Here is a 23,118-nt window from a genome sequence, read left to right as displayed (position 1 = left end):
AACATCATCAATCATCTCATCGTAAGCATCACTGAACCCAGCCGTTCACAAGACCTCAATCCTTCTCACAGACCCCGAACTCCCTCTCTACATCAACCTGCCTCATCCCACGGGCATCCGCAATAAGACCTATCAATCCCTGCCCAACATCCTTGATCTCGTTGTACTCATGTAGCAACCGGATGTGCCGCTTCACTGTTTCAGAGGGGTCATTTCTAAACATTTCCAAATGTCAGGTCATTTTCAGGACCGACTCTTCAGTTTCATTTTCTCATGGTGCAATCTGGACTCTTTTCGAATGGACCATGGACAAACAAAGAATGCCAATCATGATACTAGGTGGCTTAGTTTACTTACTTGAGTTTGGCTCGAATCTCAGCGACTTGGCTCTCGATTGCCGCAACTTGGGACTCTAGGTCTTTATTCGTTGCTCGCAAGGTCTCCTGGTGAATGATTAGCTTCTGGACGAGGACTGGATTGTTCGGGTCCGAGTGAGGAGACTTGCTAGCTTCTTGCCTCGCTGGGAGGCTTGGCGAGGGGTAGAAGGGGATTCTCCTTGCTGGGCTTTGGGAGCTGGAGAGGCCGGATCTGCTTTCGGTGACATCGTTTGTAGGAGATTATGGAATCAAAAAGAAAGGAGTGAGAAAAGAAGGATATCAAATGCTCTACCCTGATGAGAAGTGCAAACTAGGTTGAGAAGTGGAGTTATCTGACTGTTTGTGGAGCATTCAATAATCGATCCTTATGGCTATTCCTGGTCATAGCCTGGCTATCAAAATGGTGTCTGCCGTGCAACGGTATGCTCACTGCTATAAATCAAGATGGATGATTTCTTTGATCCCCATTACATAGATCGATAGCATGGTGGATCCAGGAACTGACAACGGCAGCCAATACGCGTTGTGCTGATTTCTTGTTTCCGTTTCCGACCAGATTCGTCAGCAGCCTGGGCCTCATCGCTGTCTCTCCTCTCCTGATATTCTCTTCCGCAAAACACTCCGCGAAGAAGGCAAGATGATGGGCCCTTCTACTATACGTGGGGTTCTTGCATCCCTTCTCCTGATATCGCCTGTCCTCGCTCACGGCGACCATTCGCATGTCCCCGAAGGCTCCGCCTCCTCCGAAGACCCGATTGTATGCCATGCCTTGGCCCAAGACAATTTAAGGCTCCACGCAAAACTGACAGAAAGTCTTATTCTAGGACTCGACATTATGGGTTCATATGATACTTATGGGGCTGGCCTTTGGGATCATTTTCCCGCTGGGCATGGTTCTCGGTGTACGCTGTTTCCCTGAAAAGCCGTCTCTCATTTCACTCCGGAAACCTGTGTCTAATCTTGTCTACTTGGTCTCTTCATAGATCGTCCGCTCACGATGGCACGTCCCTGTCCAAATAATTGGAGCCGCTATTGCTCTCGTCGCATATTTCCTCGGCCATGCACACAAGGGCCGCCAGTTCGCTAAGAACGCCCACGCCGGGTTCGCAAATATCCTGATGTTCATCCTGGCCGGACAGGTGGCGCTGGGTGTCTATCTGAAGCTACATATTGAAAGGGGAATTCATGGCCGGATTCGCCGGGTTATCGTCATTCTGCACGGCATCCTCGGAAAGGCGATGCCGATTGTCAGTTGGGTGCAGATGCTCTTTGGAGGTATTGCTGCGCTGGGCTTCTGCCGTGATGACCATCTCGGACAGTGCTTGGCCCACTTCATTATGGGCAGCGCCTTCATCGCGTACGGTATCCTGCTTACCATCCTCCTCCTCGTTGGACAATATTGGTTGCGCCGCACCGGCCGGAGTCAAGAATTTTTCGATTCCCTGGTCATCGCTGCCTGGGGTTGTGTCAATACCTTTACGGAGCATCGGTGGGGCGGACCGTGGGTTCACAACGACCTGCAGCATACTACTATGGGAATTGTCTGGTGGTGCGCTGGCTTGTTGGGTATCTGGTTGAGCCGGAAGCGAAATGGCCGACCTAAGAGGAACCTCATCCCCGCGATTGTCATACTTCTGACAGGTTACGCCATGTCCGGCCACCCGCAGCACTCGATGATCAGCACTATGATTCATACCATCTTCGGATATACTTTGATGGCAGCTGGTCTCACCAGGATCATCGAAATCTCCTTCGTTCTGAGGGACAAAAGTACCCTAAGCGCGGATGGTACCGACCCGAACAGCTTCCAGTACCTGACGCCTTTTGTAAGTTCCATATGCACGATAAATAAGACGATATACAAGACTAACTTCAACCACTAGCTACTATACGCCTCGGGCTTCCTCTTCATGGGCGCCACTGAGGAGCAAATGCAACTCCTCGAAGATGCCGGAGTCACACACGTTTCCTACGTGCTCATCCTTTACAGCATCGCCTTTATCCTCTTCCTCTGTACGCACCCATTCCACTCAAAACCATCCTTCTTAGATTTCACTAACCTTTCTATAGTCGTCAACATCCTCCTTCATATCTACGCCGTCCACGCATGGCCCGAAACCACACAACCGCCAACCCACTCGCGCTCTTCCAGCATCGAAGACGATGATGCCGGTGCAGGGCCCTCAAACTCAAAGCCCCATCGCTCCCGCCCCAACGGCGCCTACATGAACGGCCACGCACGCTCACCCTCGGAGGCCCAGCGCATCCAGGATGCCGAGACCTTCGAGCTCCAGGGCCTAATCTCCGATGAGGATGACGATGCCAAGTCGATCGATCTTCGGGACGGGAGATTAGGGCCGAAGAAACTCGAGGATGAAGAGAGTGCGCCGCTCTTTGGAAAGGAGCGGGAGTAGGCCCCGTCCCGTCTCTCTGCTACACCTCTACCTCGCGTGTCTCATGCTCTTTCTTAGGGCTTCTTCAACGGAACGAAACCTTCATACATAAGTTAATATTTCGATTTTGGGTTCTGGGATATTGGTGTTTTGGGTATTGTTTGCAAAATATCATGTCTTACTATACGGAACCTCCTGCTATTCCTGATTCCCTGTTGAATACTGAGAATTGGGCTGATTTTTTGGTCCTTCCGGTTGGCGTTCCAGTGGCTTTCTTGTACATAACCAATGCATCCACCTTCACACCATAGTGTATGGTTCAGCCTACTCCGTACTCGAGATAATAGAAGGGAGTGAAGTGCCTTAGCAAACAGGCCGTCTCCATTTGTTTGGAAAATCTATTGTACATGTCATAAATTCATTTCCTATTCAGGTAGAGGTGGCCTAATAGGATGAAGAAATGGTGGAAATAGATATGTCGTCGTTGAATCTCACGCGAACCAAGATTCAATCCAACTGTTATCCCCAAGCGCGGTTCCGTACTTGCGGGGTGCCCTGAAACCCTCCCTGAAGGTTGCGAATTCGGGTTTCGGTGTGCCGACTATAGAGGTCCCACGCCGGGATGGCCGTTCAGTGGAATTGGGTTTGCTACAGGAGCGACGGCAGGCATGGCGTTCTCTATCTCTGGAGGGAAGAAAGGATGAAGTGGGTAAATGGGCGCGACGGATCTCTCGCCGTCAAATAGCAAGAGGTTCTGAAGCGGTTGCTCGCGCGAGCTCAAGACATTAATGACATCTTGGGCTAAGCTGCCACCTAAAAAGGCAGCCACAGGACTCAATTCAGAGCCGAGATTTTGGATAAATTTCCGTAGAAATACGGCGTCAATGCTAGCAATGTCGAGCTTAAGTTCTTGGTGCACATCGTGGGCTAGCTTCCAGAATACCTCGAAATCATCAAAGGTCGGCAGTCTGCCTTGGCTAAGTTTCTGGAATTCCCACGTTGCTCGGAGGCAACTGAGAAGTGGTGTCACTTGTCTTCTGCGGCGGGGTAGACGGGTGTAATCTTCAGGAAGTGGTGAAGTGTTGGCTAAGAGTAGAGGCGAATACGTCTCCCGCTTTGTAACCATTTCAATAACTTTCCCGTTCTCCCTCTTGGTTTTGATGTCCAGAATTGTCCGCGTCAGGGTTTCTCGAGATGCTGATGCGACATTTGATTGTGATCGCTCAATCACGAAATCATGCTCGATGAGGTCGGCAAAGACAAATCCGTAGAATCCATGCAGTCCTGCGGCGTAGAATGGGCGACCAGCGAGACGACACGCCGCGTTTATGCTCGCATGCATTGAGAAACTCAGCTCAGTTGCGATTGTGATATCGAATCGCGCGAAGAATTCTGGAGGCTTGTTGGCTATGTTGTCTGTGTCGATATGAAGCTGGACCCGTGGGTTCATGGAGCGAACAGCCGGAGCTGCAGCTTGCGCTCGCTAGTCGGCGATTAGTATACACCTTAACATTGGAAAGCCAGCGGAACCAGGTTGGAGGCATACGTTTTGGCCGAGGCAGTCTTGATTTATGAAGAATTGCGCGCCGAGGTCTTCGTCGGTGACAATGGCATCATCAACAATGGTCAGACTACCAATGCCCGCCAATACCAGGTTTTTGGCGACCTCGTTCGCAAGCGCCTTGAATGTGATCAAGAGGATGTTCGCGGATCGAAGCCTAGGAAGTACTTGATGTCAGCCAGAAGACATGGTGTTAGCTGCTAATAATAACTCACTTTTCTTGCGCCTGGACGCCCCAGAGACGGATTTGGCGATCGTAGAGTGCGATCTCGTCTATGTTATTTCAGTCTCCGCTCCTCCATAAGGCTGTTCGGAAATGTATTTCGTTACCTGCGCTAATCGAGTCCTGAGGCTCCATGTTGATTGTGGCGTGTGTATAGCGTCAATCTAGCCTATATCAACTTGGCACGCGTTCAGAGTGACTCCCGATTGACAAGCGATTCTTGGAGGAAAGGGAAGCCAATGTGGTCGAGGCTTAGGTGGATAGAGGCAGATCGGGAGGAAGTGGTACGAAGGTAGCGAGGTTCAGGGAGGGGCAACACAAGGTGAGGAGAAGGAAAGCGGGCGGTTGAGCATCACGCTGTGTGCCACTAGCATGCATACAGTCAGCGAGGGCAGAACATCCCACTACTTGGAAGAGGTGCTAGGGAAGCAGAATTGGAGGACTGTAGGAGCTCCAGACGACAGCCATCACGTGCGCCAATCGATAACCGCCTGCTTTATCTATCGCATCAACTGGGCCCGGCGTCATCTCATCTCCACCATTGCCCTCATCGTCCTCCACGTCTTCTTACTCACCGTTATTTGGTTCTCGCTCTGCTCTTTGCCGCTGATCGGGCCCCCCTTACATTCTGCCTCTTGAACTTGGAGTAGCTGTTTCCCCGCTGTCCGTCGCACTCAGGACACTGGCCCTATTATTAGGTACGTAGTTACTCTTCCCCTCTCCTATCAGGCTATCACTCACCTCCGAGGTCACCCTGCTTCTATAGGATGGTATGTCGCAGACAATACAGTTTTTTTATCGCTTGTCCTAAACCGAGTTTCCCTCGTTAGCCTGCCGGGGGCTTGTAGCCAATCTTGCAATTGTTGACTTTCGTTTCTTCTTCTCAACTCTAGTCGGGGAATTACGACTATCCTCCCGCCTCCCGTCCTGCCGCTCGTGGATCTAGACCCAACGATCGCCCTCGCCGTCCAAATGGAAATCGTTTGCAGCATCTACGGGATTTGCTAAACTCAGAGCGTAATCGAGACTCTTCCGCCCGCGCATTAGAGACCCTTAACCAAGAGTTGGAGGAGTTCCGTTCCGAGCGCGCCAGGGACCGATATACCTTTGACCAAACGAGAGCATTTGTGGACCAACAGATCAGGGAGCTACAAAGTGAGGGTTCCTCTCGAGGAGGTCGCGCTCATGGTGTGCGCCCTGACCCTGCCCACTCAGCGTTACAAAGGCTGCAAGATCTGGATGTTGCAATCATGAATCACGATTCAAGCCCATCCGTCAATACGCCGCCAGTCGGCAGAGCTACAAGGACCCGTGCTGTGAGGGGTGGAAGTCGACCCGGTCGTAGTAGGAGGCATAGAGATTCCATTCTCGATCAACCAATCGCACGCCTCGATTCCCCAACCACCATGCCCTTAGAGCCGGATCATGATCAAACAGACAGGTGGCGGGCTAAGCGCAGGAAGCTCGACTCGGATGATAATAGGGAGGGACTCCAGAGCCTCCGGTATGGGCAGTATGGTCAAGTCGTTCCCGGAACCTTGAAAATGGAGTTGGCTGGTTGCGATGGAGGCACGTACGAACCCGAGGGCGACAGTTCATGGCCAGAAAACATCCTTCGAAATGACTCGTCTGTCTACTGCACAAAATCAGACCGCTGTAATCTGATCCTGAAACACCGGGGGGAAACTCCGTTCTGTCTGAATAAGCTTGTTATCAAAGCGCCCAAGTCTGGCTACGACGCCCCGTATGTTCAACCTGGAGCGAAGAGGAATGTCGACGCTATTGCTAATGCTTTTTTTGTTCTTCTTAGGATACAAGCAGGAATGGTCTTCGTCTCCATGTCATCCGACGAACTCCTTGCTCGTACGGCTCAACATCAGATCCAGTACACCAGCTCAAATAATAATTATCGTGGTCATCGCCGTACAGGAATGCAGCCGTCACAAGAATACTTGAATTCTTATCGAACGCCTTTACAGACACTAGATCGGGAAGCCCTAGCCGGTTTTGATACCACATCGGAGTCGGATACGGACGCCAGTGAAAACACATGCGGATCTCCTAGCCACGAGACAGATCTGCCAGGGGACTTTCATGTTACCCTAGAGTATGATGAGCGTCCGGAAATTAATGAGCACGAAAGGCCCGGAGGAGATTTCTCATCGCGCCAAAATTCTCAAATGACGAGATTGGAAAGAATGGCTGCGCTATACCCATCTGATGATTTTCTCTGCTCGGAGACAGAGGACACTAGCGAGGACGATGATACGTCCGAATCCAATTCATTTAACTCACGCCGGCGCGACTTACAGCGACAAGTACGGGCCATGCGCCGTCAATATGCCATGGAGCAAGATGAAATACCTAGAAATCGCCATATTGGAAATACAACACAGCCAGTTCCACCGAATGCGCCCTCTGCACCACGCTCAGGGCCAAGCTCTCGATCCAGAAACTTTGAGCTTATGAAGCCCCTTGCTCAATTCTTCATTAAGCGACCTAAGAGTAGCGTCAGCCTCAAATTCGACCCTCCTCCGTAAGACCCACCCATCTTGTTCGTTTCTTCCTCTTCTCTCTAGGAGGTATCTAACCCTATCCCATGATACAGATCGGGACGATACATTCTGATCAAACTATGGAGTCCCTACAACGCAGGCAACATAGACATTCAAAGTGTCATTGCTCATGGCTATGCTGGCCCGAGATTCTTTCCTGCTGCGGGAGTCAGATAAGTTAGCCCAGTAGCTCGAAGCCGTTCTAGACGAAGTACTCGGGTATGGCTCGGGCTCATTGACGGCCTGTGTCATTCCTCGTCAGGGTTGTCCACCCATTGCACGCACTTGCGACACCTGCATGAACACACCCTATGTGGAGAGAAGACCGGCAGTCATATGAACATATCAGACACAACCTCAGTAAAACAAGACTACTCGAGCTCGTCAGATCGGACTCGCGAGTCGCGAAGGGCAACATCTCCGGTCCAGACCGGAGTATGCTTATACCTTTATCTGCTCTTGTACAGCATTGTCTCTGAAGTAGATGTGAACACACATGTAAGAATTATCTTGATATTCGGTCTTGAAGCAGTGTCGAATACTACTTTAACAAAGTTTGAGATAGCCATCTGCGATGTCTTAATCAGTTAGGATAATCCGGAAGCTTGGTTCATCGTAAAAAGTAGGCATTCGCTGCAGTAACCGTAAGGCATCGAGGAAATCAAATGCAAGGTAATTAATCGAGCTCATAGATGTAACAAACGCCTTATAACCGAAGTCATGGTAGGTAGTCCATAAGCTGCAGCCCAACAGCAACGTAATATGTACAGAGACAACGTCTGTGCCCAACGAATAGAGCAAGAAAGCGAATAGGCAAAAGGAGGATTAGACAAAACTGGCCAGCGTCTCGAGCGGGTTCAACCACGCTGGTAGACATGCATGGTTATCAGTCGCGGCCAGATATAATGCTGCAGTGTCGGTTAATCAATGATGAATCTCGAAATCGATGTTCACGTTGCTCGTCTCTCGTGTAATGTTCATCCAACGCCAGCCCTTCCTTGTACATAAAACAAACATAAAACCAATACTCCTAATAAAACACATTCCAACTCCACCCATGTAGTGGCTAATTTTTATTCTTCCCAAAAAAAAAAGTGGCGGAAGAGCAGAAATCCAAATCGGGCCGCATGACGGCTATATGACCACCACATCTCCTTCAGCATCTGCTGGGTCGGAGACCATCATATCGCCGTATTTGCCCACAGTCATCAACATCGAGTCATCGTCAAGGTCAATAGCGCTGTCGTCGTGATTTGGGGCAGGAAAACTCGTTAGACTCTCGTTGATATCATTGGGCTTCTCGTTCTCGACGTGGCTAAGGTTTGTTTCAACCTCCATCTGTGATCGGTCTATCGATGAGCCAGTTTGTGAATCCGATGTTGTGGATCTTCCGTTCTGATCGGCAGCATTAGAAGACGGTTTCAGAAGAAGACCTCCGGGTCCAGACTGGTCGAAGTCCAGACCTGTTTTCTGCAAAGTGCTTGGTGTGTAATGCATGAAACCACCCTTTTCTGCCTGCCATAACATCATTTCGTGGAAGAAAACTTTTGTCATCCACCAAGCACTAAAGCTCTGGGCCCCTCCTAATGTCAATCGGCGAAGAATACAGTCCCACAAGGCGTCCACGCGCTCTATTATGCACTGCGTGCGGTGTTGGGGGAAGATATTGGGAAGGTTGAGTATGAAAGAGATCCATTTGTCTGGGAAGTTGTATTCCTCCCCCACAGACTCATCCACAGGAAATTTGTGTTCTGGAGTACTCCGCTCTGAATCAGACTGGGAAAGATTCAGGTCAGTAATAGGCGTAAGGAGAGCACGAACATCGTGCGTCAGTATCCGCTCCGTAGCTTGTTCTGCGCAAGTTGGAATATTCGCCCTCGTGATCATCTCCTTCGGATCGACCAATGTTTTAAAGTCAAGCCACATCTGGTTTCGGTTGTCAGGGTGACAGAGCCATGCAGCGGCGGCATTCGCAGACTGGTTCACATCGAGCATATGTCTCAGGAGACTGCAAAAGATATGGGCCGGTATCAGTCGCGCCAATGATACATGTACAGGCTGAGTCTTAAAAGTGTCGGCAATATGGGCTGTGAGTCGCTGTGATATTGAGCTGAACGCGTCCAGAACAAGTTTGGGAACAACTTGTGTCGTCAGTGGTGCCACAAAAGCAATCATCTTCTGGTACATCAACCAGTCGCACTCCTTGATCCACGGGGCAAGATTGGGGTGCGTCAATAATTTCTGCACCGGAACGGTCAGAGTCCCATGAAATGCAGAGAAGTAACGAAGGAGGTTGCGCTCCTTGCAGTATCGGAAGCTATCAATGACCGAGATGCAGTGAGAACGATAAAGAGCGGCAAGGGCTGCCGCTACTCTGGAATCTGTATTGGCGGGCAGGAAATTCTTGATATCAGGTAGTTGCAGGGAGTCGGTATCTACCGAGGATCCATCCGTGGTTGGTAGTTGAAGCATCTGGTGTATTAACTTCCCAGAATGGCTAGCAACATTTTCCAGGGTAATATCAGAGTCGTCTGTAGCCCGTGACTGGCACCCGCAGCCAAAGTTTGCTATGCTCGCGACAACCTTCGGAGCAAACGATGTTGTGGGAGAAGGAAATAGTGCCGTGTCGGCAGTGGGTTGCGATACCACGCTCGCACTATACACAACATGAGTTTTGGAACATGTGACATGATCGAGTCGAGAAGTTCAACTTACCTCTTTTGCGTCACTTCTCCATTGGTAGCTTCTGTGGCGCCAGACGTTGTTGCATCGAGGGATTGGAACTGAGCCTGTTGTGGTGTTGACTTTTGCTGCTTCTCCTCGATGACCGTCAAGTCAACATAATGATACTTCGACTCTCCGCGGACGCCTAGACGACGCGTTTGTACATTTGGAAATATGATCCGCACGAGCTTTCCGAATGAGGCAGGATTCAACACTGAAACCCGTTCAGTACCACACTTCTCTGCGTAGCAGCAGTAGACTCGATCTCGTCGGACGGAACCACTGCTTTTCCTGCAGTTCTCTTTCAACCTACAGTGCATGTGAGCAGCGGCGATCAGGCCTATGTACCATAGCTTCGGTTCTTACCAGATCATCGCAAAGACTTGTTTGACCTTCTCCGCCTTGCCACCTGCCCCCTCGTGTTTGAGGACTTCCGCGGCCATTTGCTTGAGAGTGTAGCCTTCGTATTGTCGCAGAAGTTTCCGTAGCTCATTATCATTGGCAAGAGATGAGCTAGACCCTTTCTTCTTCTTGGCGCCCGTTTCTGAAGCCTCATGGTCATCAAGTAGGTGGTCTGGTACATGGTTCTCAATTCCACTGTCATACATGGTCTGGTACTGGGGTATTGCGACGCCTGGTAATCCGTGTGCGTGGATTCCAGAAGGGATAGAATGCTGCGATAAGTGATGACCGTGCATGGCGTGGTTAGAAAAATCATCGGCCCTGCCCATGACATGGTGGTGTGTATCTGGGATTGTTAGATCTAAAGAGGTTCCATTGACTGTATGTGATAATTGCTGACCGAATCGCATAATGATTTCCTCCGGGTTAGTACTGAAGATGTTGGGTCCAGCAGACGCCTGGGCCGGTAGGAACTGGGAGAAGCCATCGGTAAGTTGTTGGTCCTGGGTCTGTTGGGTAGTGGTCGAATGAATACTAGCGGTCGAGCCTCTCGACCTTGGGCGACGGCTGTTTCTCGACACTACCGTCTCGGAGCGCGATCTCATTAGATCTGCTGTTCCAGGGCGACTATGAGAAGCGGCAATCTGTGTTGTTTGAGAAGCCGCACTGGAAGACTGTGAGGCTGCGCGACCTGGTGTCACCGCAGGTCAGCAAACCAGCAACTAGGACGAGGAGGTCGGTCCCAGCCCCGGGACAATGGGTGGGTTGGGGGCAAGCGGGATAAATGCAGGGAAAATGCAGCTTCTTACCAAGATCTGAAGGCATCTTCCTTTTTCAGACGCTCTTGCGCTCGCAGCACGTCGGTGGTGGTGGTGTTGCTTGGGGTTCTTCCTGGTTGCTAGGTGCAAAACAGTGGGTAACCACGGGCAATAATAATAGGTTGGCTGGCGCCCGTCTGTTTTGATCCTTGCTCAGAATCGACTTGGACACAACCCCAAGCGGGAAAAAGGCGTAGAATGTTAATTTTATAGAATATCGTTAGCTTTATGCTCTTTATTCCAAGGTGTCGTACTCCAGAGGGCTCATGGCGGTTGGGAGATTGGTTTGGCGAGGTCGAGGGACAGGCAAGAATAAACAGAGTCCCCCGTTCCTCAAGCAACGAAAACAAAGCTGGTGCGTCACGTGCAGCTTAGGTAAGGTACGTCACAATCTGCTCCATGTTATTCTCATCTATGGGGTTTGAGAGCTGAGCTGTTCTAGCAATCGGTTTATTATTTTTGATTACTCAGGGAGAGCTTTTCTTCAATTTCGGAAGTTTCAAGAGAAAACTCTTTACGAAGGATACTGTAGCTTCCTGCAAATATCTCCCGTTATTTGCAGTTTCACTTGACCAGATATATATACCTGAGAAGCTATAAGTTCACTTGCATAGCTATATGATAATTACATACATGAAAGCAAGCGGAAACTTACCCAATCCTTGCTCAAACAGCATAGATAGAGCAAGCAGATGTCAACGTCGATCAATGCCCTACACTCCGTAGTACTTTATGTGGAGCAGTACCCCCGCCGTAGAACTGGTGCACTTTGCAGGAAAAGAATCTTCAAAATTTACATAAGAAAACTAATTACTTCCTACCTCTCTAAACATATGAAATGACCATGACGGAAAGAGGAAAAAATACAGAAGGTACCAGGAGAACGGCGAGCGGGAATCTAGCAGAAAGCAAGAGGGTCAGTCACCATCGTTGATGCTGCGACCGAACACCTGGATAGTGAAATCCCTTGCAGACATATTCAGAGAATTTGCTCACAATCAAATCTAAACCAAGTCCCTCTTCACAAACTCAGCAAGCAGAGACTTGCCAAGGGCGGCAGGGCTTCGCTCCACAACAACACCGGCGCTCTCGAGAGCAGAGATCTTGGAGTCGGCACCACCCTTACCACCGCTAACAATGGCACCAGCATGGCCCATGCGGCGGCCTGGAGGAGCACTGATGCCGGCAATGAAACCAACGGCAGGCTTGTTGTACTTGTTGTTGGCCTTGAAGAACTCGGCGGCGTCCTCCTCGGCGCTACCACCGATTTCACCAATCATGATGATACCATCTGTCTCCTCATCCTCAAGGAAGATGCGCAGGCAGTCGATGAAGTTGGTGCCGGAGAAGGGGTCACCACCGATACCAACAACCAGGGACTGGCCGAGACCAGCCTGAGTGGTCTGGTTCACAGCCTCATAGGTCAGAGTGCCGGAGCGGGAGACGATACCAACGCGACCACGCTTGTGAATGAAACCAGGCATAATACCGATTTTGCATTGGCCCTAGATAGATGAAACGATCAGTATGAGTACTTGTCCGCGCGCTACTAAGGGCAAGTGCGAGTACTTACGGGAGCGATGATACCGGGGCAGTTGGGTCCAACCAGACGGGTCTTGTTCTGGGTCTTCAGGATGTCGGTGATACGGACCATGTCTGCGAAGGTCAGTTAGTTTCATAAGAAGTGAGCTATCCATGATCCTGTGGGTCTATACCATGTTGAGGGATACCCTCGGTGATACTATGAAAAACAGTCAGCATTCAGCGTAAGGACTATTGAGCAAGGCAAGCGGAGCTTACCAGACAACGAGAGGAACTTCAGCCTCGATGGCCTCCTCGATACCCTTAGCAGCAACGGGAGGACTAGACCCGAGATATCAGTAAGAGCACCTTGAAATCATAGCTTGTCATATCCTTACGGAACGAAGATAGCCGAAGCAGTGGCGCCGGTCTCCTTGACAGCGTCGCTAACGTTCGCGAAAACCGGGAGGTCCAAGTGTGTAGAGCCAGCCTTCTTGGGGTTGGTACCGCCGACAACCTTGGTGCCTGTGACGTGTGAGCTTCCGAGCTAGTGGATGAGCGCGTCAAACGCTTGACGAGGAGAATGCCAGATTATACCATAGGCAATTGCTTGTTCGGCGTGGAAACTATAGACGGCCAAAGGGGCGCATATCAGCATCTCTCCAGATATTGATCCTGCAGATTCCGGACGGATTCTACATACGTTCCCTGCTTTCCGGTGAATCCCTGGAAGAGCACCTTGGTGTCGCCATTGATGCGAAGGTTCTTCACGGTCTCAGAGTAAGGTCCAGCGGAGTATGCCCGGCGCTGAACGGGGGCAGCATTTCGAAGGGCAGAAGCCGCGTTCCGACGAAAGGCTTGCATAGCGGAAGAGTCGGAGGGAAAGAGGGAAAAGGGACGAAATGCAAAGGATAGAGAGGAGATTGCACCGCGAGACGGGCAAGACAAGCCTTAGAGGGTTGGGGATTGAGGTTGAGAAGGACGAACAAGGGCAGAAAGCGAGCAGCGATACTCGGTTCGAAACACGGATTTGGCCATTTGTTCGGGACGCTGGGCAAAGCTTTAATCCGAGAGTTTTATCGCGGGCGGTCGGGAAGCCTCCCCTCAGCCTTGATTTTTCCTCTTGCATACATACTAACCACTCCCCGATACAGCACCAAATCACGGTTTTATGTCGTTATCTCGCTGGCGATATTCCGGACTCGAGCTCTACACGTCTGCCCTTGTACCATTACCCCCCGCGAGTTACGCGTGGTAGCCGTCCACCATGGCAACTCTCACAATGACCGCCCCGCCACCCACCACCAAAAAAACACATAAGAACAATTCCAAGCTACTACCGGAAAATGAACGCTTTATGAGAGCTTGCTCTGATATCGCAAATGCTCTAATCCAGGAATATGAGGCGCAGAAAGATCCTATGGCGCCTAAAAAGGACATCAATCTCAACAAGCTTCGCGGCCAGATCGCGAAGAAGCATAATCTAGGAAGTCAGCCTCCTTTAACCGCCATTATTGCAGCTGTTCCTGAACACTACAAGAAATATATTCTCCCCAAGCTGATTGCGAAGCCGATTCGTATGTTTTCCAGTCCGTTGAGCGAGTGCGCGTCGCTGACAACTTCCTAGGAACGTCTTCCGGAATTGCCGTGGTCGCTGTCATGAGCAAACCTCACCGTTGCCCCCATATCGCATACACTGGTAACATTTGTGTCTATTGTCCCGGCGGTCCGGACTCGGATTTCGAATACTCTACACAGTCCTACACCGGTTATGAGCCGACGTCGATGCGAGCAATCCGTGCCCGTTACGATCCCTTCGAGCAAGCCAGAGGACGAGTCGATCAGATTAAGTCGCTTGGCCACAGCGTTGATAAGGTTGAATATATCATTATGGGAGGAACCTTTATGTCTCTGCCGGAAGACTATCGAGACTCCTTTGTTGCTCAGCTGCACAATGCGTTAAGTGGCTACCAGACCGACAATGTTGATGAAGCTGTGCAAGCTGGGGAGATGAGCAACATAAAATGTGTCGGCATTACGATTGAAACTCGTCCGGATTACTGTTTGGATACACACTTGAGCAGTATGCTTCGGTATGGTTGCACACGACTTGAGATTGGTGTACAGAGTCTCTACGAAGATGTCGCGAGGGATACGAACCGTGGCCACACAGTTGCGGCAGTTGCAGAAACTTTTAAGCTTGCCAAGGATGCTGGATTCAAGGTGGTCAGCCATATGATGCCTGACCTGCCCAATGTCGGCATGGAGCGCGACTTGTTTCAATTCGAAGAATATTTTGAGAACCCAGCTTTTCGCACAGACGGTCTGAAGATCTATCCCACGCTCGTCATTCGCGGAACCGGACTGTATGAGCTGTGGAGGACAGGTCGCTACAAGAATTACACCCCCAACGCGCTTGTCGACCTCGTTGCTCGTATTCTCGCTCTTATTCCACCTTGGACCCGTATATACCGTGTTCAACGTGACATCCCAATGCCCCTGGTCACTTCCGGCGTCGAAAATGGTAACTTGCGTGAGTTGGCTCTAGCGCGCATGAAGGACTTTGGTACGACATGTCGAGACGTGCGAACACGCGAAGTTGGTATCAATGAGGTCAAGAACAAGATTCGCCCCTCTCAAGTTGAGCTTATCCGCCGTGACTACACGGCCAATGGTGGCTGGGAAACGTTTCTTGCCTATGAAGACCCCAAGCAGGATATTCTGATCGGTCTGCTTCGTCTGCGCAAGTGCAGCCCTACACACACATTCCGTCCTGAATTTACCGGCCAGCAAACCAGTATTATTCGAGAACTGCATGTGTACGGCTCAGCAGTTCCGGTTCACGGACGTGACCCTCGCAAGTTCCAGCACCGTGGATTTGGAACACTGCTGATGGAAGAGGCTGAGCGAATCGCGCGAGAGGAGCACGGAAGCCAGAAAATAAGCGTTATTTCTGGCGTTGGTGTTCGAAGCTACTATGCTCGCCTTGGATATACGCTGGATGGTCCGTATATGTCTAAGATGCTTGACCCCATTGAAGATGAAGTTTGAGCCCAGATATGATGAGTATTGGAGTTCCGATTTGTGTTGCTGCTATTGATATGATTGATGATACCAAAGGCGGGATGGCACAAAAGTTTTCTTTTAAAGACTATATCGGCGTTTCTTGGAGATTTCCGGTGGCCATATCTTTTGCTAATCCTGGATTGCTTGGAGCGTTTCATCAAACGAATTCCTGTATATAGATTTGTCTTCCGGCGCCACCTCCGATAAATTTATTTAGCATAGTTGGCGTAAGAAGCGGGATTTACATAGCTCTTGCATGCGAGGTACAATGAAGGAGCTCGAGTAGATGTTTAGGTCCTCATAATCGCCATCGTTCGTCTTGTTGCCCTCGCTGCCGTCATGATTAAGGTGCGTTGGGGCTTGGACATCGATGCCAAAAGCGGTTTAGGCCGGATGTCATCCGCTGAGCTTCATCATCCCAGACGCCAACCCACTGCTGAGCGGCGTTCAACTTCGATATTGCCGACGCATCCATCTGTCTTCCCCTTCTCTCAAGGCTCTTGTATACTTATAATCTTACTGGCCGATTACTCACAGGTCATCCGGACTTCTTCCACTGCCGCCAGGCTACCAAACTTGCGCTGTTCCGCCTTCTGATCACCCCGATCAACAACCAACCTCACAATGAAGCCCGTCGTATCTGTGCTAAACGCCTGGTCCTGGTATGCTTCTCCACTGCTGTGAATAGACCCGAGCTGACATATTATCTCATGCATATAGCGTGGTCATCTCTCTTTTTGCCATCGTCATCCTCTCCGTCCTCGGATCACTCTTCAAGGTGCGTCAACTCCGGCTCCCTCGCCCGACGCTCTCCCCTATATTGTCTCAAAGCCTCGTCTCTGCTATCCATACATACACACTTTCCCTGCAATGACTCGATATAAATCGACTTCCCCATCACTTAAAGACCAGTTGAAACTCGCAACTAACCCTCCGAATACAACAGGCTGAACACCACGGCTTTACCGGTTCAGAAGGCGAACCGGAGGATGGTGGAGCTGTCGCTGCCTCGATATTTACAGCTGTGTTTGTCTATATTGTAAGTCGAGCCTATACACCATTACCCGGCGTCAATGCGGTGCCAAACACTTCGCACCCAGCTCCAAAGTCGATTCGAACGACTTGGCTGACGAGACACAACAATGTAGGGATTTTTCGTTTTCTGTGCCTTCCAGGCGTACCTGCATATTCGAGCCAGCCGAGGTGGAGCTATATCTCTGAATTAGAGTACCTATTTGCAACCGTTATCTTGTTTGTCTATTTTCTACGTCTTTATATGGGTATGTCGGTGGAAAAGAGCTTTCAGACACGCTTTGCTTCGGGCTGGTTGCGTACTGGATATACAATGAAGCTTGTCCGTTGAATAGTATCGAGCGGAGGGCGTCGCATAGTGCTCTTGGAGGGTGAGATAGTAGTGCAGTTGGCGGAACTCATCTGACCCGGGCTACTGCCATTCTTCCTAGACAACAGCTGGCTGGTTCTTAGGGAGAACGCAGCTTGCGATGCATGCTGTATGTATATAATGTTTTGGCTTTCATAGAATTGATCTGCAATATACCGAAACGCCTCGGCGGGCTAGCTTCACAATATCTACTCTATATTCTATCTAGAACTACAACCAGCCTGACAACATATTTACAAGCGACTTATAAGACGCGTAGATCATAGCCTAGATATATCAAATCAATGATCCTTGTTCCACTGGATACACTCCTCGAAAGTGACACCAGATCCCCCAAATATATCCAGCGCACTCCCAATCGTCAAATCAACCTTCCCATGACTGCTAAGGTGAACCTTCTCCAGATCCTGGAGACTCCGGGCCCCGCCCGCATACGTAACTGGTATTGAGCACCACTGCGAGAGTTTCGAGACCAGTTCCTCGTCAACTCCCTGCTGTAACCCTTCCACGTCCGCAGCATGGATGAGGAACTCGGAGCAGTATGGTTCGAGGAGGGATATTGATTCTGTGGCATGTCAGTAAAAAGATCCCCCAACAGGTCCCTTGGAGACGCAGGAGAATTTGGTGAGAGGTCACTGGTAAGTAGAATTGTACGTGCCTTGGTTTACTTCCATCTCCGTGATCGTCTGCCACCGGTTCATGGCCACAAACCATGTGTTGTCTTTCCGTCGACAGCTGAGATCGAGCACTAGCTTTGATTTGTCACCGCCTAGAGCAGATAGGACGGACTGAAGTCGTTCAAGAGAGAACTTGCCCTCTGGGAAGAGAAATGATGTGATGATGACCTGGTGATATTGGTTAGCACCAAACAATTCAACACATATGGCCCACACCCTCAAAGCAAACAGGACAGCATAGCCGCCTTATACCCGCACTCGCCCGACAGGAACGAGTATCGAACTGACCTTCTCAGCTCCCTGCTCGATCCAGTACTGCGCATTCTTATCCGTAATTCCACCAGCGACCTGCAGACCCTGGGGCCACGTTCTCAGGGCTTCCGTTGCGGCATCATCATTGCCCGGACCTAGCATGACAACATGACCGCCTCGGAGATTATGCTTCTGGTACAGTGCTGCGTAGTGGCTTGCCGGGAGCTTTGATACATAGTTTGTCTTCAGGTCTGACTCGACATTACTTAATGTACCTCCAACGATCTGCTTGACTTGTCCCGAGTGGAGGTCGATGCAGGGGCGGAATTGAGTCATTTTGTGCAGGATACTCGTCAGCTTAACGCACGCTCGCAACCTGACTTTCAATTTGATGCTGTATACTCAATTGTGAATTCTGTCGTGGGTCAACTTTGATGGAACAGCTTCCCCTCCAAGATGAAACCTCCTTATCTTATCGCACGTGACCAAGATCTAATCTAAAATTCTCCCCAAACCGCCTTCCCTTGAACTTTCAATTATTGACAGAAAAGCGTTACATCCGATAACACATTTTACAAAATGATTGGAAAGCGGAAACGAGATATCTCTGTGGAATCAAGATCAAAGAAAGACAAGAAAGACCAAGAGGAACCTCCGACCGCGACGGAATCAAGCGCTCAAGATATCTTTCGCAAATTCTTCGAAGCTCAATTTGAGCCTCTGGAAGTGCAGGAAAACGGCGCAACACAGGACGATTCCGGCTCTGAAAGTGGCCATGATAGTGAGGACTCTGAAGACTCGGGATCTGAATCAGAATGGAGCGGTATAGATGGGGAGGATGACAATGAGAATCGTCCGGTTGAGGTAGTCGATTACACAGCACCTTTCACCAAGGCCGACGCCCTAATGGACAAGAGAGCGCGAAAGGCTTTTATGGTAAGTTTATGGCATGAGGCATTACAGTCATCAACTCTAACGTCGTAAATCACCAGTCCGCGAAGCCACCGTCATCCGCTACTGACCCGACACCTACTACAGATCATGCGAAGAAAGGCGCGGATGCAGACGATGACAAAGACACCGAATCGATGAATTTAAAGAACGACCTCGCGCTACAGCGACTGTTGAAAGAATCCCATCTGCTGGACTCGGCATCCGATCTCGCCCCCACGGGCAAGAACCGACACAAGGCACTCGATCTAAGAATGCAGGAGCTTGGGGCGAAGAAATCACTTTATCACCAGAAGAATATGCCGTCGTCAATGCGCAAGGGTATCAAAGCCAAAGCCACTTCCAAGGAAGACAAGCGTCGCAGGGAGGCTCGTGAGAACGGGATCGTCCTTGAGAAACCTGCGCCAAAGACAAACGTCAGCAGCGGACGACGCGAAAGAGGAGTCGGAGGCCCATCGATAGGAAAATTTGCGGGCGGAACTCTGAATCTCAGCCAACGTGACATTGCGCAAGTTCAGAGCGCACGACGAGGCAGAGGCAAGGGCAGGGGGCGAGGTCGTGGTCGCCGCTAGAAGGAAAACTCGGGAGATTTCTGGCGATTCGCCTGGAGCAGACGATATCCCGTCTCCCGTCAGTTTGCAATTCGAGATCGGTTGTCCGTCACGCTTTAGCTCCGATTCTGCTCGAACCAGACTTTTCAGGGCATCTCTTCTTTTCCTGTATGGGGAAGCTCTGAGCTTCTCTCCCCACCGGCAGTTTCAAGTCTCAACCCGCGACACAGATGTTGAAAACTTGACCAAGTTCCGGCCATCTTTCGAACCAGTTCCTTGCACGATGAACTCGATCACGGACCCAGCCTGCCCACTTTTGATGCCAAGCCAGTTCTTCCGAAGAGCTCCCTGCAGAGACTTGAAACCTTAGCCTCTTCCAAGTTGGGTCTATTTTAGAGGCCGCCCCAACTCATCCGAGTATAGCGCGTTTCCAAAAGCGCACCCGTTCCTGAAACGGTGAAATCTCCGACAACGCTAAGGTTTGAGAAATAGTTTCCCGGCCATGCTCGCGCTCCTCTTTCCCTGCTCTGGAAATCTTTCGCCGCTTGGGGGTGGACAGAGCAGCAGGGTCATTTCGTGGACTTGTCTTTGATAGACTTTAGGTAATCCTAGGGCGCGTCAGGAAACTCGACCGAAAGCCTCTTTCACTTTTCTCCTGCTATTTCTCTCATCGTATCCTACTATCCTGTGGCTGCAATTTTCCATTCGCGAGGATGTCGTATCGAAAACATCTGTTGTGCTGGTCGCAGTGCTCGTTCGACTTCATCAATAGATATTCTGGAATCCTGTAGCCTGTCAATTGCCCCATTTGCCTTGAGGCCCTAAGTACAGACGAAGGATCGCGACAATACAATCACAACCAACTGTGCCTGGGAGCTCGAAGGAAACTTTCCATCTCTTCGCACCCTGGTTGCCGGCCACACTGATTCGACTCTCCACGCCTTAAACTAAGGTTTGTGGGAAGATAAACCAGGCAGGAGTCAGGACGCCTGGGATACGAAGCAACTCATGACCGACGGATGACCTTCATGCTGGCGTCAGTGGCTTTAGTATCATAATGAAGGAACACTGCATCATCCAACTCTGTCCAGCCATCGGAAATCGGGCTGAGGCATGAAACTGTCAAATGAGGATATACTTCGTGTTTCAGATTCTGCAAGTCACCAGCCTGGGGGGTGTGTACCCAAGTTGCCGCTAATCACCGCTCCTCTTCTACTATCTCAACTGAGAGACCGTCTTTCGAAGTTTGAAGGGGTAGATAATTGATCAATGTTGAGAATTCCTGTCTAAGGATTCTGGCTATTCAAACAGACATCCTTCCGCTCTGTGGTCCTTTGGAAGGATCCCGGCTCTCGAGATTTCTCCGGAGTTTGTTGTCAAGGCCAGAGAACCCCTCGGTTGAGCCTGTTGACACCAAATTCTGACCAAGTTGGACTGGCACTAGATAGAATCGGAGGAATAAGAGAGAAGTATCTAGTGGCCTGCGTAATGGTCACAGTTAGTGTTGGATTGGTTCCTTGGCACGTCCTTGACGGTTCAGACTCCAGAGGATGACAAGATTTTTTTGCCGAGGAAGTTCTAGAGATTCCAGAACAGCCTCCAGAGCTTTAAGAGATACATCAGAGGGTGAGATTCGATATTTCTGTTAGAAATAGCAACAGAACAGCTGGGCCTTTTGGTGGTAGAAGCTGGTGGGCTGAACCAGGTCTTCAAGTCTGTCAGGGGAAGGCCAAAGTTGGGTCAATCGAGACATTACCCTAGAGTCCCGTAGCCTGTCAAAAGTGCAGGGGACTCGGGAGTGTCAGTCATCTGATCAGATTGCGGGGAAATTAGTCTCAAGGATGTTGAATCCTGAAGAACAATTGCCATTTCTCTGTTCTCTATTCTTCGCGAAAACCTCTCTTGCCCATGCCGAAGGTCTCACGGCACAAGATGCTACAAGACCATTTCCCCGCAGGTTCTCATGCAGGCACGAGGTGCAGTAGTCGGAACTGGCCTCGAGACTGTATCCACAAGCTACGCAGCCGAGCATCGGCCCCTAACAACAAGCTAACACAACAAGGTGACCATGACTCGTCGCTCGACGCACGGAAAAGGAGGTTGGACCAAGCAATCAAAAAGACTTCGATCATACCATGCAAAAGGGTGGTGTTGGAACCGGATATCGCGGTCTATGGATGTTGACCAGGATCCCGTATCAGGGTAAGCTTTGAGTTTTAAGAACTTTGCTGTATGTTCTAGATGGTTTCAGTCAGGACGATCAAACAGCATCTCGTGCAGACCGAATTGTTTCGACTATCTATGTCCCCACAGGGTCTCGAAGGAAAATCGAAGCGAGTGATCTCCGGAACTCGAAGACAGAGCTCGGTCATGGTTTCTGTAGGGGGACTCCTGTGCCCTGTTCGGCCGGCTCAACGATGTGTTCTTGTTCCTGAATCTGGTGGCTCGATGAGACTTTCAAGGAACCGAGCCTAGGCAGCGTCCTGGCTTTGCTGAGTCGTCGACGTGCCTAAATTTCTTGCTTTGAATCTGAGATCTTGCTATCTTGATCCACCACCTCGTTCACGAGCAATGATCACAGGCGGTGGGGTCATTAATGGCTGGGTCCGTTCGGAGAATTTTTTGCTACGTAGTTGGGACTACTATGGGCCTTGTCGCACGTCCCTACCACGTCTTCCCATTGCTATTTCTCACGAAGCAGATAGTTGGGCGCCGTTGTTCTTCCTCGTTCCGTTATCTTGTTACTTGGTCTTTCTCGTCGATTAAGAATACTAGTCCTTTTTTATCTCAGCGTCGTCAACGATTGTCTAGGGGCTATACTATGTTGGGAGCCGATATAGGGTATCTCCGAAGACTACCCGAGCCAATGATGATCGTGCAGATCTTCGAGGCTGATAAAGGACGACCTGGCTGAAGTTGATGAGAACTGTGGGAAGACAAGTTGAAGGTCAAGGGACAAAGTTATTGCCCTAATCTTGAACGGTTGAACCCTCGACTTTTGTCGCTATTTAGGGTTCTATTCATTTAAGCAAGGGGTTTCTGGCCCACCCATGGTATGCGATGGCGTAAAAACAGACCCGGCATTAGAGATCGTTGAGCTGATTGAGCCGGCCGTTTTTTATCTTCCGAGTCTTCGATGAGCCGGTACTCCGTATACTACTCAATGTCCGCGGCCGACATTATTGAGATCGTGCCATCTGTCGCCGAGCACATCTGGTGATTTGAGAGTCAAGACAGACTAGTCGACCAAAAGTTCAACGGCAACCCTAACAGCTGATGGAGGACGATAGAGGTGGCACTTTGAGTGACCTATCACCCAGATTGATCATATTTTGTTGATAGAGCTCGGAAAGGCCGGAAAGGCAAATCGAGATCTCCTGTTGGATGCCTTGCGGGCCCTAGCAGATTTGACTGTCAAGCTATACCAGATCTGAGATGTGTAACAGAAGTTCTGGAGCAAGTGACCCGGAATATGATTGCAAGTCGATCTGGACTCATCCAGAAATGATGACCAAAGCACAGCGGAGAGAATAAGAGACGATGGATCTATTTTTAGTCAATTGAGGGCACGTTGACAGAGCTCGAATTTCTCGCCCCAATAATGATGGAAGCTTACTGGAGAGCACTTTCAATTGCAACCGCCCG

The 23,118-nt window shown here is 50.2% G+C and overlaps 11 protein-coding genes across 11 annotated transcripts; 6 read left to right on the top strand and 5 right to left on the bottom strand.

The window, feature by feature from the left end:
* Positions 1–9: 9 nt before the first annotated feature.
* On the bottom strand, positions 10–953 carry BJX68DRAFT_232381 (SWI5/SAE3 family protein). The gene is made up of 3 exons (XM_071039477.1): positions 506–953; positions 358–443; positions 10–215 (listed from the first exon to the last, which is right to left on the bottom strand). Exons 1-3 carry the CDS (start codon positions 602–604, stop codon positions 56–58), a joined length of 345 nt encoding a protein of 114 aa, XP_070901581.1. The 5' UTR covers positions 605–953; the 3' UTR covers positions 10–55.
* Positions 953–3,129, top strand: BJX68DRAFT_232378 (Ytp1 family protein). Its single transcript, XM_071039476.1, has 5 exons — positions 953–1,134; positions 1,202–1,279; positions 1,361–2,203; positions 2,261–2,390; positions 2,448–3,129. The coding sequence occupies exons 1-5, from the start codon at positions 1,015–1,017 to the stop codon at positions 2,789–2,791; spliced, it is 1,515 nt and encodes a 504-aa protein (XP_070901580.1). The 5' UTR covers positions 953–1,014; the 3' UTR covers positions 2,792–3,129.
* Positions 3,130–4,979, bottom strand: BJX68DRAFT_232373 (E1 ubiquitin-activating protein AOS1). Its single transcript, XM_071039475.1, has 4 exons — positions 4,662–4,979; positions 4,547–4,604; positions 4,317–4,488; positions 3,130–4,253 (listed from the first exon to the last, which is right to left on the bottom strand). The coding sequence occupies exons 1-4, from the start codon at positions 4,687–4,689 to the stop codon at positions 3,372–3,374; spliced, it is 1,140 nt and encodes a 379-aa protein (XP_070901579.1). The 5' UTR covers positions 4,690–4,979; the 3' UTR covers positions 3,130–3,371.
* Positions 4,980–5,094: 115 nt separating this feature from the next.
* BJX68DRAFT_232370 (uncharacterized protein) lies at positions 5,095–7,185 on the top strand. The gene is made up of 4 exons (XM_071039474.1): positions 5,095–5,252; positions 5,278–5,280; positions 5,447–6,298; positions 6,365–7,185. Coding segments are annotated over exons 2-4 (1,584 nt in total). The 5' UTR covers positions 5,095–5,252; position 5,278; the 3' UTR covers positions 7,095–7,185.
* Positions 7,186–7,269: 84 nt separating this feature from the next.
* On the top strand, positions 7,270–7,763 carry BJX68DRAFT_32580 (uncharacterized protein). The gene has a single exon (XM_071048983.1). It carries the CDS (start codon positions 7,446–7,448, stop codon positions 7,698–7,700), a length of 255 nt encoding a protein of 84 aa, XP_070901577.1. The 5' UTR covers positions 7,270–7,445; the 3' UTR covers positions 7,701–7,763.
* Positions 7,764–8,243: 480 nt separating this feature from the next.
* BJX68DRAFT_253950 (RFX family transcription factor) lies at positions 8,244–11,060 on the bottom strand (the record flags this gene model as incomplete). The annotated part of the gene is made up of 4 exons (XM_071042810.1): positions 8,244–9,765; positions 9,825–10,142; positions 10,200–10,926; positions 11,045–11,060. 4 exons carry the CDS (start codon positions 11,058–11,060, stop codon positions 8,244–8,246), a joined length of 2,583 nt encoding a protein of 860 aa, XP_070901576.1.
* A 440-nt stretch (positions 11,061–11,500) lies between these two features.
* BJX68DRAFT_232359 (succinate--CoA ligase (GDP-forming) subunit alpha) lies at positions 11,501–13,601 on the bottom strand. Its single transcript, XM_071039473.1, has 7 exons — positions 13,278–13,601; positions 13,172–13,200; positions 12,973–13,099; positions 12,854–12,916; positions 12,769–12,794; positions 12,627–12,709; positions 11,501–12,558 (listed from the first exon to the last, which is right to left on the bottom strand). Exons 1-7 carry the CDS (start codon positions 13,436–13,438, stop codon positions 12,058–12,060), a joined length of 990 nt encoding a protein of 329 aa, XP_070901575.1. The 5' UTR covers positions 13,439–13,601; the 3' UTR covers positions 11,501–12,057.
* A 107-nt stretch (positions 13,602–13,708) lies between these two features.
* Positions 13,709–15,961, top strand: BJX68DRAFT_32468 (Elongator subunit ELP3). Its single transcript, XM_071048981.1, has 2 exons — positions 13,709–14,151; positions 14,202–15,961. Exons 1-2 carry the CDS (start codon positions 13,842–13,844, stop codon positions 15,623–15,625), a joined length of 1,734 nt encoding a protein of 577 aa, XP_070901574.1. The 5' UTR covers positions 13,709–13,841; the 3' UTR covers positions 15,626–15,961.
* Positions 15,962–16,264: 303 nt separating this feature from the next.
* BJX68DRAFT_264610 (uncharacterized protein) lies at positions 16,265–16,866 on the top strand (the record flags this gene model as incomplete). Its single annotated transcript, XM_071044995.1, has 4 exons — positions 16,265–16,302; positions 16,361–16,418; positions 16,587–16,679; positions 16,789–16,866. 4 exons carry the CDS (start codon positions 16,265–16,267, stop codon positions 16,864–16,866), a joined length of 267 nt encoding a protein of 88 aa, XP_070901573.1.
* Positions 16,867–17,218: 352 nt separating this feature from the next.
* On the bottom strand, positions 17,219–18,392 carry BJX68DRAFT_232353 (1-(5-phosphoribosyl)-5- ((5-phosphoribosylamino)methylideneamino)imidazole-4-carboxamide isomerase HIS6). The gene is made up of 3 exons (XM_071039472.1): positions 18,008–18,392; positions 17,701–17,887; positions 17,219–17,607 (listed from the first exon to the last, which is right to left on the bottom strand). The coding sequence occupies exons 1-3, from the start codon at positions 18,305–18,307 to the stop codon at positions 17,324–17,326; spliced, it is 771 nt and encodes a 256-aa protein (XP_070901572.1). The 5' UTR covers positions 18,308–18,392; the 3' UTR covers positions 17,219–17,323.
* A 158-nt stretch (positions 18,393–18,550) lies between these two features.
* BJX68DRAFT_264608 (uncharacterized protein) lies at positions 18,551–19,494 on the top strand (the record flags this gene model as incomplete). The annotated part of the gene is made up of 2 exons (XM_071044994.1): positions 18,551–18,907; positions 18,964–19,494. The coding sequence occupies 2 exons, from the start codon at positions 18,551–18,553 to the stop codon at positions 19,492–19,494; spliced, it is 888 nt and encodes a 295-aa protein (XP_070901571.1).
* Between the last annotated feature and the right edge of the window lie 3,624 nt (positions 19,495–23,118).

This window comes from Aspergillus pseudodeflectus (assembly GCF_044049435.1).
Source record: "Aspergillus pseudodeflectus strain CBS 756.74 chromosome Unknown BJX68scaffold_11, whole genome shotgun sequence".
Taxonomy (NCBI): domain Eukaryota; kingdom Fungi; phylum Ascomycota; class Eurotiomycetes; order Eurotiales; family Aspergillaceae; genus Aspergillus; species Aspergillus pseudodeflectus.
This window is presented reverse-complemented; position numbering and strand designations above follow the sequence as displayed.

What these genes read in the sequence shown, in the direction of transcription:
- BJX68DRAFT_232381 (XM_071039477.1), bottom strand. Translation starts at nt 604, where the DNA reads ATGTCACCGAAAGCAGATCCGGCCTCTCCAGCTCCCAAAGCCCAGCAA. An exon ending in CCCAGCGAGGCAAGAAGCTA is followed by an intron (nt 444 to 505) that starts GCAAGTCTCCTC and finishes ATCATTCACCAG; the next exon opens with GAGACCTTGCGAGCAACGAA. An exon ending in GAGATTCGAGCCAAACTCAA is followed by an intron (nt 216 to 357) that starts GTAAGTAAACTA and finishes GGAAATGTTTAG; the next exon opens with AAATGACCCCTCTGAAACAG.
- BJX68DRAFT_232378 (XM_071039476.1), top strand. Translation starts at nt 1,015, where the DNA reads ATGATGGGCCCTTCTACTATACGTGGGGTTCTTGCATCCCTTCTCCTG. An exon ending in TCCAGTACCTGACGCCTTTT is followed by an intron (nt 2,204 to 2,260) that starts GTAAGTTCCATA and finishes TTCAACCACTAG; the next exon opens with CTACTATACGCCTCGGGCTT. An exon ending in CGCCTTTATCCTCTTCCTCT is followed by an intron (nt 2,391 to 2,447) that starts GTACGCACCCAT and finishes ACCTTTCTATAG; the next exon opens with TCGTCAACATCCTCCTTCAT.
- BJX68DRAFT_232373 (XM_071039475.1), bottom strand. Translation starts at nt 4,689, where the DNA reads ATGGAGCCTCAGGACTCGATTAGCGCAG. An exon ending in GGCGTCCAGGCGCAAGAAAA is followed by an intron (nt 4,489 to 4,546) that starts GTGAGTTATTAT and finishes AGTACTTCCTAG; the next exon opens with GCTTCGATCCGCGAACATCC. An exon ending in AAGACTGCCTCGGCCAAAAC is followed by an intron (nt 4,254 to 4,316) that starts GTATGCCTCCAA and finishes ATCGCCGACTAG; the next exon opens with CGAGCGCAAGCTGCAGCTCC.
- BJX68DRAFT_232370 (XM_071039474.1), top strand. An exon ending in AAGTCTGGCTACGACGCCCC is followed by an intron (nt 6,299 to 6,364) that starts GTATGTTCAACC and finishes TGTTCTTCTTAG; the next exon opens with GATACAAGCAGGAATGGTCT.
- BJX68DRAFT_32580 (XM_071048983.1), top strand. Translation starts at nt 7,446, where the DNA reads ATGAACATATCAGACACAACCTCAGTAAAACAAGACTACTCGAGCTCG.
- BJX68DRAFT_232359 (XM_071039473.1), bottom strand. Translation starts at nt 13,438, where the DNA reads ATGCAAGCCTTTCGTCGGAACGCGGCTTCTGCCCTTCGAAATGCTGCC. An exon ending in TTCACCGGAAAGCAGGGAAC is followed by an intron (nt 13,201 to 13,277) that starts GTATGTAGAATC and finishes GGCCGTCTATAG; the next exon opens with TTTCCACGCCGAACAAGCAA. An exon ending in CGAGGGTATCCCTCAACATG is followed by an intron (nt 12,710 to 12,768) that starts GTATAGACCCAC and finishes TGACCTTCGCAG; the next exon opens with ACATGGTCCGTATCACCGAC.
- BJX68DRAFT_32468 (XM_071048981.1), top strand. Translation starts at nt 13,842, where the DNA reads ATGGCAACTCTCACAATGACCGCCCCGCCACCCACCACCAAAAAAACA. An exon ending in GCTGATTGCGAAGCCGATTC is followed by an intron (nt 14,152 to 14,201) that starts GTATGTTTTCCA and finishes ACAACTTCCTAG; the next exon opens with GAACGTCTTCCGGAATTGCC.
- BJX68DRAFT_232353 (XM_071039472.1), bottom strand. Translation starts at nt 18,307, where the DNA reads ATGACTCAATTCCGCCCCTGCATCGACCTCCACTCGGGACAAGTCAAG. An exon ending in TCGAGCAGGGAGCTGAGAAG is followed by an intron (nt 17,888 to 18,007) that starts GTCAGTTCGATA and finishes CAATATCACCAG; the next exon opens with GTCATCATCACATCATTTCT. An exon ending in GGAGATGGAAGTAAACCAAG is followed by an intron (nt 17,608 to 17,700) that starts GCACGTACAATT and finishes GACATGCCACAG; the next exon opens with AATCAATATCCCTCCTCGAA.